The following is a 17,853-nucleotide window of genomic DNA, read 5'->3' as shown; positions in this document are numbered from 1 at the left end:
TACTTTGTTAACAATGTAGGTAGGTAGGTACCTATATATTATGTTAATGTCACGATAAAAACAATAAAATATAGTTTTTTATACACTGATAGCTGGAATTACATATTAATAGAATAATATTAATACTATATTGAATATATCTATGATCTATATTTTTAAAAAACTTTCATATTACGTTACAGCTGTTACTAGTAAAACTGTAATAGCACTGCGATATAACAATTACCTACATATATATATGTATATATATATATATATGCATACAAATTAGAATGTAAAAAGAAGTTGGAAAAACTATCTAATTAATTATTAACATTCATTATCATTAGGGACCGGAAATAAATAATCAATTAAAATAGATAAGTATGTATGTGGTGTGTATACTTATAGTTAATAGTCATTATATTAAACAACTGTAGTAGATGGTTAAGAATAAAAATATATAAATGAATAAAATAAAATTATAAAAACTTATACCTCAATGTACCTCAATATTGGTATTCACTATTCACTATTCAGTAAATATGCATTGCATCAAATATTCAAATTTGTTCAAAATATTCTAAAATATATAATATAAATGCATTTAAAAATAATTATTTTTCAAGTAAATATCTAATATTATGAGGTATATGTGGGATTTTCTTTTTAATATTAATAAAATCGATTGCATGAAATAACAATATTTACCATCGAATTTTCCAATTTACATCTGAGATTGGATATAGTAATAAGTACATTTTCATTTTTACATAAATGTCATTCAGTTCAATGTGATTTTGGTAGGTAATAATATTATGTTGGTGGGGGGACGAGGTGGCCGAGTGGTCTAACGCGACGGATTCGGCACAGCCGGTCCGAGTTCGATCCTCGACCACTGGGCGGCATTTTTCTCCGTGCAAGTCACGGTGTCCGGAGAACAAGTGCCGCCATCCCCCCACCCCGGGGCACGGCAGAAACCTACGGGTGCCCCATTAGAAATTCTGCCAAACACAACACACACGTGTACCAACCTACCCAATATAAAACCTACCAAACCTACCCAATATAAAACCTACAGTGCCCTCCCCACACCCAATGGCCTATGTTGCCGCGGGTTACCCAATAAAAAAAAAAAAAAAAAAAATATTATGTTGGTGTCTATTATTTATTACTATATGTAATTTCACCTAGAACTATGGCATTATTTTAATCCTAATTCTCATATGACAAATTAATGGCTTTTTTTATTATTCCATATTATTTACTTTCCTTACATAATAATATAAGAATGACACCTTTCGTTGCAGAATAAAATAAAATGCATATCAATTCTAGCCCTATTTATTTTAAGATTTAAGAATTTCGATTTATATATATACTATACGTATCTTATTTCCTATGGATTAGGTCGTTGTGTAGTGAGTCTTGTAATAGTTTTTAGGACACGAATATACCGGTTGATAGGCATATAGGTGTGTTTATATTAGGCTGTATCTATATATACCAGATGACCAGATCCTCATTACGACGGTCGACGAGTCCATAGTCCATTTCAAAATGAACCGATTTCTCGCATTAAAAATCGACCTTCACTTTAGTCCGCTGGCGCTTAATACGATCCATAGAATAAACCACTTGTGACTTGTACTATAAGTTATTCACGTACACGGATACGGTAAACATATTATATTTAAAGGCGGCGAACGTCCCAAGAAAATATAGATACTTTATTTTTAATGATTGAGTAATACAGATTACATTACTCTGCCGTCTTGGATTTGTTTAACCTCGTATTGATGCAACCCATCAATGAATTTTCCAGCCATAAATCTAGACATCTAGTAGATAAATTCAAGTAAATAGTTTCTGTTTTTGAGACCATGGAATAGGATCTCGGGTAAAAATGAAATGTACGGTTCCCAATAAAAGTATTAGTTATCACTTATCAGTTATCACCATACAACTATATTCGAATTTGTTGGTACCTAGGTATAGGTATTTAATCCTGTGATATTTATAGGATAATATATTTTATTAGGATTTACGATGACTGGAAAAGTGCACATATCAATGTATCATAAAAATTGTATAACTAATATACACTTATAAATATTTAATATTAAATCTATAATACCTATATTGGTTTTTGTTATGTTCGTGTATCATAATTAGTCTATATTAGCTAACATTTTGTTCAGCCAAAATTGCTGAAAAGGAAAAGTTTATTGGTGTAAACATTAAAACAATCTAATGTTCACAATTCATAAAAAATGTATGTTGACATGTTGTACGTTGATACCATATTATTTTTTTTTATGAAATTATTTATTTTAATTTATTTTAATCAACCTACTTATTTTATACTGCAGCGAGTAAATAAAAGCTATTTTATAATTGTATTAGCATTAATAAATACGTACATGGTAGGTATACAACTTATTGCTTATATACTCTATATAAACCAGTAGCGTATCTAGTAGCGTTACATGAGTTCATATGAGAATCCAAGTTTAGTTTAAGTACTTTGAACAAACATTGTTTAACAATTTTACTATTGTGATTAATATAATTAATTAAATAATCTTAGCTAAACTAGTTGCAGCTTATAAATCTGACTTTTTTGAGTAGGTAGGTACACATAAACATCGCGTTTTAAATCCAAAAGTATAAAACTTTGCTTGTAGACATTTTTTTTTTTTGATAAAGGTAGACAAACTTATGAGGAATCTTGTATTACATTTTCAAATCTTAGATTTAAAAAGAATAATTTTTATGAATTCTCAACTCAAAATAATTTGCTAATTTTCACGATTTTTCCGTATTTTGTCAATATTTGAACTTTAATTGCTTATAAATAAAAACTGTGACTAAGGATTTTTAATATTTTTCAAATGTTAGATTACCAATTCTAAAATGTATTATAAATACCTATTATGATTATAATAGATCGGTAACGAGTTAATAGCAAACAGGCAACTGCACAGATTTAGTCTTAAGAAGTAAGAACTAGGAAGCATTTTGTCGGAAAATCTGAACGTTATCAAATGCGGCAATACATAATTTATAGCTCATAGGTATACTACACAGCGTCTGGCGTCTGCAGTACTGCAGCATAATATAATTTATTATTATAACGTTCAAGTACAATCTATTAACAATAAGTCAGTGACTTCGTCTTTAATCGTTCTACCCGTGAATTTCTATTTTGTCATCTATTCTAGGCCCTGTTATGCTACTATAATAGTACCTACTATATCTATCTTTATAATACATAGGATTCATCATTACATAACATAATATGATAATACCAAAAAACTATTAAAAAGTTTAAGTGTATTCCATGGTTAAGTATATTTTGGTATACATGGACGTAATCTGGGACTTGGGAGGCTAAGGGGGAACTCTCCCTAAATAAAATAGTGGTGTAATTTTGGTACCTACTATATTTATAATTGAGATAATTATAATGCAATTGTATCGGTAAAAATAGTTAGTACAATATTTACATATATTTACCGATCTCACATCTATTATTATAAATTATAATATATTTCAGTGCTGAATTGTATAAATTATTGACTTGCATCACCTTTTTAACATAGTAACGGTGTCTAAATCATTATACTACCTTCATAGTAAAAACTAAAAACCACATAACCCACACCATTAGATAAGAAACAAGAATTTGTAAGCAATTTGAAACATATAGAACATCTTACAGATAATATTAATCATTATTATAATTACAAAGTACCTAGTTAATTAATAGTTATTAATTAAAATTATCTTTTTATTGTAGGTATTTAGTATTCACAGTGAACATTTAAACCTCGACAAAATAATTAATAAGTGGTCATACAACAATGGTTTTAAAAATTAGCTACTCCAAACAATATGTTTAATCAGCGGAAAAAATTACGTTTACTCATGATTAATTTTTCTGATTTAGATCGTGGACGAATAGCTTGCATATTTTTTTTTTTTTATTTGTATGCTATCATACCTGAAAGGTAATTTTTAATTTTATCTTCATTTTACAAACTTTTATCTATAAATGTTAGGATAAACTATAAAAAAAAAATCGATGACTTTTTATTTTTTACCTAATCGGTTATTCGCCTTTTTTATTTCAATGAATATATAATTAGTATGGAACTATGGAACTAAAAAATAAAAATTAGTTGATTGCAATAATGATTTACAAGTGGGGGTTTACCGGTTTACGAGTGGATCCATATTTGTCCAATGCTAATAATAGTTTTACATCTACAAAATAATATATTAGGCACCATACCGATCATCTAAATTCGAAGTATTAATATCTAAGTATATAATAATCAATATAATACTATAAAATATAAATAATAATACAAGTACATTTTTTATGAATTACTTTTTCAAAATTTTGAATTGTCAGTTTAAAAACTACTGTTATAAACGATGATTCCAAACTAATAAAGTGCAATCGATACATTTTTTTAGCTTCATGATCTGTTAATAAATCATAGTTCGACTATAGTTAACACTTAGCACAGCATTTACTTGGTATGAAAAATAGTACCTATCTCAACATTGAGTCACTATTACCTAACTTCAAATAGGTGAAATTGTGGCTGGCGGTATAAATGCAACTTTTTTTCGTGTACTCATGTAGCATCAACATGATACTACCCTAACACTGCCCTACCGTAAAATACTATCTACCAATAACTGTACTCGTGTATTCATCTACCAGGAACGATGTATCATTCATTCCTGCCTATACTAATTAATTACAATTTATTAAACTAAAATTTATTTAATAATGTATTGCTGATAATCATATCATTATTAAGTATTTTAAAATGGCATGTTGTTCCTACGTAATCACAAAATAAGTAAATTATTGTTGGCTTGGTGGATATTTACCAGTTATCATATTGGGTACCTATTACAGTGTTATAGACCGTTATTAATGTTGTTTTTGTAAATCGTAATGACTCAAGCCCGACATAAAGACATTTCCCGTAATAAAATGAAAAAAATATATAACATTTATAAGAATATGGCAGGTATGTCAATACGTCATATTTTCTGAAAGGTAACAAATAACAATTTACCGGTAAGCAGTATTCGGACTTATCTAGATGAATATCTAGATAATTATTTGTTCATCTTTTATCTTATCTAGATAAATAGTTACACGGTAACTAAACGTTCATCTTAGATAATTTTTTTACTAATCTAAATAAATTCATCTAGATACATTTTTTATTTATAAAAATCTCGAAATTGTACAAACACATTTTTAAATATTTATACAGATTCTCAAACAAAGTTTATGGTTCATAAATAATGTAATTATTTTTATTTATATCATTATTATTATAATGTTCCTAGTGCCCAACTAAAATATACCTAAATTTAAAACCATTTAAAAAATAATTGTATCTTTTTTTATCTAGATAAAAAATCTTATCTGTATTTATCTTTATCTTTATCTAGATAAATATGTCGATATGAGTTAAGTTATCATTTATACATATCTAGATACATTTGAGTTGCATTTTTTTTATCTTTATCTAGATAAAAAAGTACTTACCTATCTAATCCGATATCCGAACACTGCCGGTAAGTAGCATATACTAAAACAACAAAGTAGTGGTATATGTAGAATAGTATAATATTAATATCTACCTTTTTTCCTAATAAATAAATATATGGAGTAATCAATAAATCCATGTTTGCCTAATAAGTTTGTGAATATTTTATAAAAATGTTGAAAATTTTCAACATTCTTTCATTTAGTACTGCATGTAATGAAAGCATCTTTTCCTCGCTCGAAGAGTGAAGTTTTATCTCAGGTTCACTAAAGGTAATGAACGCTTAAATGACTGTAATTCACGACTACCTATACCCTATACCTATTAACCTATCTGGTGAAAAAAAAGGATGGAAAAAATGTTACTTCAACAATCCAGTGGATGTATATTTGCTATGATTAAAAATAGAAAATATCAATTAAAATAATAGTTATTTAAGCTGTTAAAACTTAAAACTAAATTTATTAATTTAATAGTTCAATAAAATTTAATGGGCTTATCGTGGGCCACTAAATCATGTTTAAGGGACCATTATCACTACTTATTCAATAAATGTTAAGTGATTGTTCATGCAACTCGGTGTGGCACAAGTGTAGAAAAATTGTTTTTTAAGCTATTATTAGTTTTCCGCGAGGACCAAAATGCTTTTTAAAAAATATTTCTGGACTTCTATACCTCGGTAGTTAGAATTAGTAAACTGAAAATAATCTTTTATATGTATATGCGTATTATGTACAAAAAAACTTTATTTAATTATATTTAGTAGGTATTATAATACAGACGACAAGACTTTCACACGTTTCCGAAAAAGCAACGACGGACGTTCGAAAATTTTTTTTAGAAAAAACCGGTCTAGCCGAGAATACTTCTCGAAAATAGTATAATATTATAATTTATAATCATATATGCTCATCGTCATAATGTGTTGCGGTGTGCCCTCGTTATCGTGACGACGAGTACGTAAACCGGTCAACGGTTTTGTGGGTCAATTGGCGACGGGTCCCGCGCGTGGAATGCATCACGCCTCCTCTCTACAACCTGGTAACTGGTGTTCGCGAAAACCGACTACCGCTCGCGGCGTCCAGACGGATCGACGCACTATTATTATAGTATCGTGGTCGTGAACGCCGTCGACGACGCTGTCGCTATCGCCACTGCCACCGCTGGTCAGTGTCTTTTTAGAAGCCACCACGCGTACGATGAACGCTCCGCGATCGGTTCCGGGTTCGCTAGCGTCGGTTCTCGGGTTCGCGCTCGTATTGGTCGTCTCCGTCGCCGAGTGCGATCCGGCTGGACCCGATGCGGCCGCGCTGCAGACGACGGAGGCCACCGTGCCGGCTGAAGGTCGTGGACACTTCAAGAAGATGATGTTGAACCCGTACATGCTGATACCGCAGTTGATCGCGCTGGGATTCGCGCCGATCGTTCTGGCCAACCTCAAGATGATGGTCATGTCGGCGCTGATGATCAACAACATGGCCCTGAACGCGGCCATTTTCATGACCGTCCGGAACATAGTGTTCGGTCCGCGGCCCAAGGTCAAGTACGTCAATCACGGTTATCACGACCACCAGAACCAACATCATCACCATCATCGCCAAGAAGACAGCAATCATCCACACCACGAACACAACGAAGATGACGGTGTCCAAAGTCACCACGCCGGACAGAGTGAGCAACAACCACCGCAGCACCTGCACGCGTCGTCGAGACACACAGACCACCGCCGCCGCAGGACAACGAATACAGCCATCGCTTCTTCGTTGCGACGACGACCGACGCCACCACCGACGTTTACGCAGCCCATCGTTTAAAAACCCTGTATTATTTATTTATTTTTTTTTTACGTGCTTTTTATTTTTTTTTTACTATTGTGTAAATATCGACTAGTCCATTTAATTTATTAATTTATTATTTTATTTTCTCATTTTATTCGTTCGGTCGAATCAAACGCCTGCAGAGGCCTTATATTATATAATATATAATACGCGTAAATGCACGCTGCACATATTCGGCCAGGTTGTATAAAAAATCACTAAATATTAATTAATGAATCAATAATAATATCAGCTATGTTATCGTATAACAGTAGGTAAGTATTGGTCCATTAAACATAATTTAGTGGCCCACGATAGGTTCATCAAACTTTGGTGATCTTGATCCTTGAGAATATTTATTTATTTTTTATGCAACTCGGCAATAGTTCAATATCTGTGTGTGTGTAAATACTAATTATATATGGTCAGGTGTTAAGTGCCAGAGTGCTATACCTAGAGTGTTCCACGAAAATTCACTTATATTGTATAAGGAATGCCAAATGGATGTGCTTACATACTTTACATAATCCAGCGGTCGCTCCATGTATAAGACATCTCCGTGGGACACGAAATCTGTAATCCGTATATGCACGTCAAGATTATAATATATAGGTAAGGAACGTGCTTGTATATTATTTCATATCGTACACAGTGTTCGTCATACGAAACGTCGCGTAATATTATCAAAATCGAGTTAATGTTTTTAGATATTACCTACCTTCGTAGAAAAAATTCAATATTTTTTTTTACAAAAATCAGAGAAAATCTGTTTTCTTAAAACTACTACAAACGGCACTTTTTCTTGTAAGTAAGTACTATAAAAATAAGTATTATAGGTAATCCATATACTATAGGTACGAATGGGTGAGAATGTTTGTCCAAAAATAGGTTTACACTTATTTAATTTTTGTATAAACATATACCTAAATATAATAGAAAATATGTATAGTATACAATTAGTACATGTACTTATAATATTCATAATTGTATACAAAAATACGTTTGAGTATTAGTATGCCAACGGTATACCGTATACAGTGTAAACTGTTAATAATTATTATCCGTAGGGTATGTATGTGTATACCTATAATAGGTAAATAATAATTATTAATATAATTTTTATAATATGTTAATTGACTTAGGTCGTGTATGTATAGTCGTATAGGCAATCGCATATTATAATATGTATGTTACAGTTACAGTCATAAATAAATAAAATATGATATTTTTCACACGTTGTTTGTATTTTGTTATGAGACATGCGAACACTAATGGCAATATAAATAGTACCTATAATATAGGGCTTAGTCTCGGGTCTCCCAAATTTGAAATATTTTAGAGATTGTGCTTGTGGAGGCTTATTTTGTACCTACATAATACAAATTTTAACTTTTGAATCAGCTTCTTTTGTCCTGACTTCTTGGCCTTTGGATTTTGGAAAGAGGAAATCTCTGGATAAGACTAAAATATAAGCTTACACTGAAAAAAAGTTTTTTTTTTTTATTGATCATTAAATACATCGACATCTAGGTCATTAGTACAATGGTTTTGTATTAGATTAGGTGTTATTTACATTATTATTTTTTTTAAATTAAATTATACAATTCTGATTTTTTAAGAATAAAATTAAGTTGTTTGTGTTTTGTGGGTGAAAAAAAAAGTTTAACTGAGCGCTAAATCATATTTATTAATGATTCAGGGCAGAGGAGGGAGGCATAAATTAAAATGACCCGGATAAGCTCATGTTAGGCATACTTAAGATAAATTTATAAATTGTAATAAGTTGTGTATTAATTAGTACCTATATAGGAAAAATACTATACAAAACATATTTATTTGAAAGTAAATTATAATAATTCTTGTACTATTTGTCGTTATTGTATCCCCATTAGACTTTAGGTACCTATAGGTACTTGGGAAGGCCACTGAAACGCCAAGCAGAAGACTTAAAAATTGAATTGGAAAAGAGGAGTTTTGAGCTTGGTACGCACTCGAAATTATGGTCGAGATATGACAGAAAAACTGCGGTAAGATTTCTTAATGCTTATAGATGTATTTCAACGTACTCGCAGTATTTTCTGTTCTCGTTTCACTCGGAGTCACAAACGAATAGAACGTTTCGAACAACGTATAAAATAAACATAAAGATACTCGCGTATAGGTCATGATGACCCGCCGTGCGTTGTGATTATAGTATTATACACACGCGAAATGGCACTCTAAACATATCGTATTTTATTATAGGTAGGTATTATTATACGGAGAAAGTGAGTTAACGCATTTTCCAAGTTTCACTGGAACGTTGCGTATTATGACGGAGGAATAATATATACATATATACTACCTATAGGATCACGGGATAAAATGATATGCACGAAGTCAATTTAACAGCGCATCCTAAATGAAAAGAAAAAAAACCTGTTGCGCGTATAAATTGAATCCAGTCAATTTGCCTATACCTATACCTAATATCTATACAATAGGTATAATATTTTATATAGGTAGGTACCTACGTAGATTAAGAGGTAGGGGGGAGCGGTTAGTCACGTGCAATTTTCCGTTTTTAAATGGTCTTCAAAAATATGTTTATCACAGCGAAGTCCCGATTTAATGCACGTCCGTTTCAATACAGACATATCATTATTCATTACATTAAACTATATATTATATTATATATAAGTATATAACACGTACTTATATTATACATTTAGGGTGACTATAGAGTATAGTCTAGAACATTCACAATAGATCTAACTGTTTAACATGTATACTGTAATGCTGTATAGGTAGTATATGCAACCTACCTATATAAGTTATAATATAGATATTCTACAAATGTATTATGTATCATCATGTATAACGTATATTATTATCCTAAGTGCTTACTGCTTATTCCTACCTGCCCACCAATATATACAAGGTGTTTTTTAAGAATGCTCGACCTTTTTTATTCATGAAAGTATTCAAAATCTGATTTATATCAGAATATCAGGAGCGTTGTATTTTCACGCTTTTTGACACAACAAATAACATTTTATTGACATTTATAGAAAAAAAAACTTAAAATTGAGAATGTCCGTAAAAAGCTCAAAATTAGTCAAAATATTTTGAAAATTTTATCAAGTAGGATAAAGGAATTGATAAAGTAAACATATGGTTGTCAAGTATCTACTGTGATTTGTTTTTGAATTACAGCAAAATAAGAAAATTGCTACATGAGAAATCGAGTGAAGTTTCCAATCTTGTAAAAATTTGAACTTTAAACATTCATAAAAATGTAATTTGACTTTCAGGTAAACATTTTTTCTTTGATAAAAGTAGATAATAACTTATGAGGAATCTTGAATTCTTGAACTAAATTTTCAAATCTTCGATTAAAAAGAAAAATTTTTATGAATTTCTAACTTGAGATAATTGGCACATTTTCGTTATTTGCAGGTACGTACTTTGTCATTTTGTCAAAATCCGAACTTTAAATGCTCATAAAAAAAAATTGTGAATTTTTTTAAAAATATTTTTCAACCGTTATTGTAACAATATAGGTATTAGGAGCCTTATATTAAATGTCCAAGCTTTTTGACCCAATGGCAATTTTAAAAACTAAAAATTGGAAACTGAAAATTCCGTAAATCACTCAAAACAATACATTATCGTGTATAGAAAATGCTAATATAAACATTTAGTAAACATTTCATGTAATTACAGTTATTTTTTTTAACGTTACACCAAAAATACCGTTTTTCCTTAATTTTTGTTTTGTTTTTCCCTGTGCTTTTGAAAAAAATAATAATAAATAATAAATTTATAATATGTATATCAGTGTATATATATGTGTATACGTGGCAACACACTCTCTCGATTCTCGACAACTCCGTAATGATGTACCTACCTATTGCAAACAAAAAATCGTAGTTATACATAGGTACGCCTTTTTCACGTGGGCGTGACAATCGTAGTAAAACCCTTAAAATGTAGGTACTTATAACATTTTTTGGTGATCTGATATCAACTAAGTGTCTAAAATAACCATCTGAGATTTAAAAATAATTATAAAATATTGGTTTACGTCTATCGGTCAATGAAAATTCTAACCACGGTGTAAAAGGCCTTAATCACCTGCAGTCAGTAGTCACACATGTATCATCGTAAATTTAGTGAGTTCCTATTATAGACATAAATACGTAATAACTAGTTTATTATGTCTATGGTTCATAAACGCTTAAAAAAAAATTCCCCTCAGAGAGTTGTACGCACCTACCCACACAGCCACACTTATATTTACAAGCTTGTTTTAGTAAGCGGCGGTTCTATGTACAATGTGTTTAAATTAAGATTGTTTTAACCACCGAAACGATTTCACAATCAATTTTTATTTGTAGGTTCTTTTTTTTGTTTTAACGTCCTCACTCCTCATAATATTATATACATAGGTATAATAGGTAATATATACACCATTAACACCAACAGGCAACAGTATAACCGCTAGTCCGCTCCCAACGTTATTGTACTTTTATATAGTTCCCGTTCAACAGACCATGCAATATCACAATATTATCATAATTGCCAGTGGCGTGCTCAGGGGGGTGGGGTTATATAACTCGTTTTGAGCTATTTACGGATATTTTCAATTTTTTTTAGTTTTTTTTTTGTCAATACAATGTTATTTGTTTGGGTCAATAAACGTGGAAATTTAATACAAGGCTCCGGCTCCTGTATATATTTTTACAATAACAGTTGAAAAATATTTAAAGTTTGAATTTCGACAAAATGTATTAAATTTAAAATTCAAAAATGATTTTGTAGTTAAAAATGTATATTGTATATATATTAATAATATAAAATATCCAAGGTCGACAAACCGTCTCTGCTCAGAATCGTCATTTCCCACACATGATTCTATATCATTGAATTCAAATTTACCATCATGCATTACAATCGTCAATTACCAGCTTGTAGCCTACTGTACAGCAGACTTCCACTAACCTGTTTTTTTTTTTTTTAAAAATGCAATAAATGTTTTTAGTATAATGGTGTTATTTTAATTGACTAACTTGGTATTCGTGTGTTATAATTTAAATTAATTTTAATTACAGAACAATTCACAAATGTACACAATTATAAACTAGAAACGATTTTGGATGGCTTGAAACATAAAGCCCCTTATTTGTATATTTGGTATTACCACAACAATTTATTTAAATGTATCATTACTTATAACGTCCCCCCCATTGAAAATGCCTGGACATGCCACTGGTAATTGCTGTGGGTAAAGCCATAGACAATTTCTCAAATTTATATGGACATGTAAGCTTCACATATTTTATATCATTCCTGCAACCGGGTCAATTGTATTATCCATACTCTATACCTAGTCTATGGTATAAGCGCGGAGTTATTTGAGTATATAAATCTCATAATTTAAATACCGGAAAATCTTAAGTCTTAAGTACCTACGTTAAATGATTCACGCCCATACATCATATATCTATGAGTAATCAGAAACGTATTGGAAGTACCAGTATATTTGTATTAAAAAATGAACTCGGTATTTTTCAACCATTTTCGGTACCAAACTGATAACAAAAAAAATCACGATACTAATTGAAAATGTTGATAACTGAAGCTTCGAAATTTTTTTACAAAATCATTCGTATCGTATGATAAAATTTGTTTTTCTTAATCATGTAAAAACATAACATTTAAGAGACACGAGGCAATGGGGAGGGGGTCCGGACACCATAATAACCTGTTACATTAATGCTAATTGATATTGTAAAATAATATAAATATTTATTTAATAATAAAAAAATAACACTCAGGCAGGTTTTAATTTTATGTTGTGGGTGGGTGGGTAGCTTCAGTATTTGCAATTATGGAAAAAATGTTTGTGACACACTGACACCACTGCAGATATTATGTACCTACTACCTACATAAATTACAATAAAATGTTTGAACTTTAAAGTTTATTCTATATCTTTTCATCTTAATGTTTATTTTTTATTGGTTAGATACACCTCTCCAATTCTGATTTGATTAGTTTCTTTATAATTATATCTGATATACATATTTTTGGTATGGTCTAAAATTAATTTAAAATATAAATTGAACCTGAATTATAAAATTATAATACATTTATATTTATATTCATACCAAATATAAAATGAACTTTATATAAAATAAATAAATTATACCTAAATTACTAGGACAACTTTGGACTTATTTAGATTTTGAGTAATTTGTTTGGTTGAAACTATGTTTACATTTGACCTAACATCATGAAACCCAAACAGGTATCTTACTTACTAAAAAAATATGTCATGATTATTATTATAATATATTTATGCATCTACATAAAGCAATTATATAATATAGCATATATTGGGTTGTTTCTTACATTTTTAACAGTCACATTCAAGTATAAAAAATCTTACATATTGCATAAATCAAATAAACAACAATGATGATTTATAAGAATCCTATCACAGAAATTAATATTATACATTTTATCAATATAATATAGTATAATATATTAAATTATAATTTAAGTGGCGTACTCTGTGTGGTGGGTTTTTTTTACTAAAATATTTTATTTTATTTTTGTCAGGTCAACCGGTTCCTATATATAAATCCTGTCCCAACAAGTAGGTCTAAGTAGGTACGCCACTGTATAATTTATTTGTATTAGTTGAAAATTTAAAAACACAATTTGGTATAACGTACAAATAATAAATCACTTAAATTAAGAAAAACTTAACTTTAAATAAGCACCTTTTTTTTTACTCTGTTAATGTAAAAATTAATATAACCAATAATAGTAAATACTACAAATGTGAAAGCACAATCTTTTTTGTTTTGTGACAGTTTAAAATTAATAATAAATAAATGAAACAAGCATAAAAATAGTGAAATAAATGAGTTAAATTAGTGAGCTTTGTAAAGTTATACTATTTTTAAGGTGTCGCTGTATAGACTTTTTTTCAACTAACTCCAAAGCATTTAAATCCGGTCTTAGAGTACACAACCATGATATGAATTCATCACAACTTGATTTACAGGAAAAATGCACAACCCAATCATTGCAGCTTTCCTCTAATGTTGCATCGTAACAGGACCACTCCTTGTTTATAAAATATATCATAAATATTTTAACTTGTAAAAATCATTTATTTTAAATGAAAATATACTTATTATACTTACAATTACAACATAAAAGTGTGATGGAGAAGGCGATAGTTTCAATGAATCCATATTTACTAATAACATGCTGTCTGTAATTGTGTGAGGGAAATTGTACAAAACTATATGGCTATTGGTCAACAAACAACAGTATCCATCAGGTAATTTGGATTCAACATTTAAGTTTTTATGCTGAAAACATAAATCAAAAATAAAATATTTTTGTACTATTAGATAACCTTTGAATACAATACATTACTTATTTATTTTTAAGTTTTAACTTTAAATAATTAAAAAAATTTTAATGTTGTGTAATTTATGGATGCAATATAACTTACACCCGACATAGAATAGCTTAGAGCATTAAACCATTTTTCTTCTTGACTACAATCAGCTGGTGCCAAAATGATCGGGTAATTAATCAGTAGAATTTCAATAGAGTGAGGTCGATCACAATGAATTTTTCTCACTTTTTTACAACGACCAAATCTTAAAGGTATTGATTCACACGGTAACTTTTGATCTGGATGTTCATATATGTATAAAATATCTTCACTAAAACATAATTTAAGTTAATTATTTAAATATTATTTGTTTTACATATGGTTCTCGGTTTATTTTAAATTCAATGATACAATGTATAAAAACAACATGGAAATAGAACAAATTTTAGAAAACGAAAACAGTGAAATACATAAAATCATGTAGGTTCGATGGCTGGATCATGTAAAGAGAATAGATTAGGACAAAATACCCAAACGAATAATGCATGCAAGAATGGAGGGAACCAAAAGACAAGGACGCCCAAGAAGCAGATAGATGAACAAAGTTAAAAAATATCTACAACAGATCTATAACAGATAGAGATACAGAACTGGAGAAATGTAGCCAAAGATTGCAATGGGTTGATAAGAATTGTTTTGGAAGCCAAGGGCCATCATGGCCTATAGAGATCACGAGAAGGAGAAGGAGATATGTAGGTAATAATAATACCTTAAACGCACAAATCGTGGTTTCCATATAGATCCTTTTTTTACCATTAAAAATTCTTCTAAATGAGATTTTAAACTATCTGAAGATTCACTTTCTTTATAATACCACAACCAGGTATAATATTTGATTTTTTCATCCTAAAAAAAAAAATGAATTTAATACCTACAAACTGAGTTGAAATTATACACTAGGAAGAAAGGTTTACTTTGGGTATTGAAATTTGACATTTTACGGACTCATATAATTTATCATCACAATTGATATTTATGACAACAAATGCATTATTTGGGTCATAAAGTCCACTACGTCTGTAAGCATATTCAAGACTGCCAATCATTTCTAGTGCCGATTGCACATCTATTGCTGTTATTAAGGTACACTTTTTTGATTTTTCGCTAACAAAGACTGCAGTTTGATCACACGGGCCTAAGGCTATTAGGTCTAGTCTTGTAAAATTTGAACTATAGAATACTTCTAACCGTTTGGTATATACATTTTTAGTTAAAACACAAAACCTAATATTTGTAATAACTACAAATAAGGGTGATCCACCAGTGCTTAGCATTCTATAAATCTGAAATAAAATAATAATAGTTAAATTGGATTTATGGAGGTAAACTACTTGCACTTACTTTATAAATAGATTCTTTGGTTTTTAATAATAAATCTCTTTTAATTATATTAATCAGTTGGTTTGATCCCACATCTAAATGTTTATTCCAAACATAGTTCCACTCTTTTTCCTTCATTTCCTGTTGTATTTGGTTTAAAACGATTTGTTGGGATTTGAGATCAACGTTTAAACTGTTCATGTAAAGAGAAGGAAACTTTTGTTTTTTAGATTTTAAAACTGAACCTTTGAACGATGTTTCATTTGATTGCGGGTCTTCTTGTCCTTCCGGCGCTTCTCTTTCACCACATTCCCCAATTCGTATTTGAATAAGATTGCCATTGCTGGGTTCAATAACATCTTCGTGAAAAGATACTCTTTTCAGTCCAACCACCGGATGCACCTGTTTGGTGTTAGACCGACGGTGGACGATCGAATCTGGCGAATGGGCCGACATCAGTGAAATAATAATGGTTACATCGATGACAAATAATATTAATTACTAACTAAAACGCATTTAAAAAACTGTAAACAATGAAAACAATAAAAGTAAATAAGCTAACGTAGAAAAAGGATTAAACTTCATGTTTATATTTGGTCACATATTTTGTTGTTCTTTGATAATAAAATCTGTGATAAAGTAGAATTGATAATAATGAAAGACAATAGACAAGGAAAAAATATAAATTCTGTCATTATAGTAAGTTCTATATTCTATAATGCTACTATCTCGGTCCACGGGGTACGGACCACGATTTAAGATATTCATATTATAGTATTATACTATAAGTACTACAATTATAAAGAACTTTCTTCATAATCGTGCTAAATACTAGACGTCTATATAGACATATAGTACTTGGTATATAAAAAAAGATATATAAATATATAGGATAATATAAAACTTTATATAATCTATGGTAGTATCTACCTAGTAAAATAGTTAAGAATAATAATAATAAGATAAAAAGGTCACGGGATATAATTCGACCTGCATTTTCTCCCCGGTATATTTTTGATGCAGACATTTTCCCCCATTTTTTTTAAAATGATTATCGAATAATAATATTGAATTTAACAATACAATATTATTTATATAAAATTATTTTTTAAAAAAAATATAAAATATATTATAAACATTTATTTTTTTTATAAATATAATTGATTATAAATCTATATGTTCGATCCACTGAACTACTAAAAAATAAAAATTTAAAAAAAAATAAGCATACAATTAAATATAATTAATAATTAATAAAAATAGCTAATAATTCCGACATAAAAATGATACATTTTGTTATCAAAAATATACATCTATAATTGTTTTATTAATTTTTACAAAATTTGTATTTAAAATGCTTATAAAAAAAAAATTGTGCCTATGTATATTTAATATTTTTTAACTGCTATTGTAACAATATATCAGAAGCCTGTAACATACTTGTCCTCAACCAATTTTAATTTGTTACATACTTGAAAAATTGCGTTTACATGTTACAGAACTTATTGGAAATGTAATGAAAATTTGAAATAACTTGAATATGTTAAAAAAAGCCTATTTTTGAATTTTTTTTTTAAAAAAATATATAAACATCAAATGAAAAAAATCTTCCACAAAATAAAGAATAACCATTCCTCACATTATTTTTGGTGTTTTATAACAGGGGCCAGGGAGTGTTGAAATATAGCTT

General features: G+C 29.5%; 2 protein-coding genes across 2 annotated transcripts; one reads left to right on the top strand and one right to left on the bottom strand.

Moving 5' to 3' along the window:
- Nucleotides 1–6,688: 6,688 nt before the first annotated feature.
- Nucleotides 6,689–8,615, top strand: LOC132942821 (forkhead box protein biniou-like; the record flags this gene model as incomplete). Its single annotated transcript, XM_061011472.1, has 1 exon — nt 6,689–8,615. A coding segment is annotated over one exon (690 nt), but the record flags the coding sequence as incomplete, so codon positions are not given.
- A 4,717-nt stretch (nt 8,616–13,332) lies between these two features.
- On the bottom strand, nt 13,333–16,870 carry LOC132943700 (uncharacterized). Its single transcript, XM_061012753.1, has 6 exons — nt 16,185–16,870; nt 15,758–16,126; nt 15,553–15,689; nt 14,898–15,114; nt 14,581–14,751; nt 13,333–14,500 (listed from the first exon to the last, which is right to left on the bottom strand). Exons 1-6 carry the CDS (start codon nt 16,617–16,619, stop codon nt 14,300–14,302), a joined length of 1,530 nt encoding a protein of 509 aa, XP_060868736.1. The 5' UTR covers nt 16,620–16,870; the 3' UTR covers nt 13,333–14,299.
- Between the last annotated feature and the right edge of the window lie 983 nt (nt 16,871–17,853).

Source organism: Metopolophium dirhodum, chromosome 4 (genome assembly GCF_019925205.1).
Source record: "Metopolophium dirhodum isolate CAU chromosome 4, ASM1992520v1, whole genome shotgun sequence".
NCBI lineage: Eukaryota > Metazoa > Arthropoda > Insecta > Hemiptera > Aphididae > Metopolophium > Metopolophium dirhodum.
The sequence above is the reverse complement of the archived record's forward strand: the minus strand, read 5'-3'. Positions and strand labels throughout refer to the sequence as shown.

Excerpts from the sequence above, each read along its gene's own strand:
- LOC132943700 (XM_061012753.1), bottom strand. The coding sequence starts at position 16,619 with ATGTCGGCCCATTCGCCAGATTCGATCGTCCACCGTCGGTCTAACACC. Across the intron at positions 15,115-15,552 it reads CCACGATTTGTGCGTTTAAG|TGAAGATATTTTATACATAT; the intron begins GTATTATTATTA and ends ATTATGTTTTAG. Across the intron at positions 14,752-14,897 it reads TAAGCTATTCTATGTCGGGT|CATAAAAACTTAAATGTTGA; the intron begins GTAAGTTATATT and ends TTATGTTTTCAG.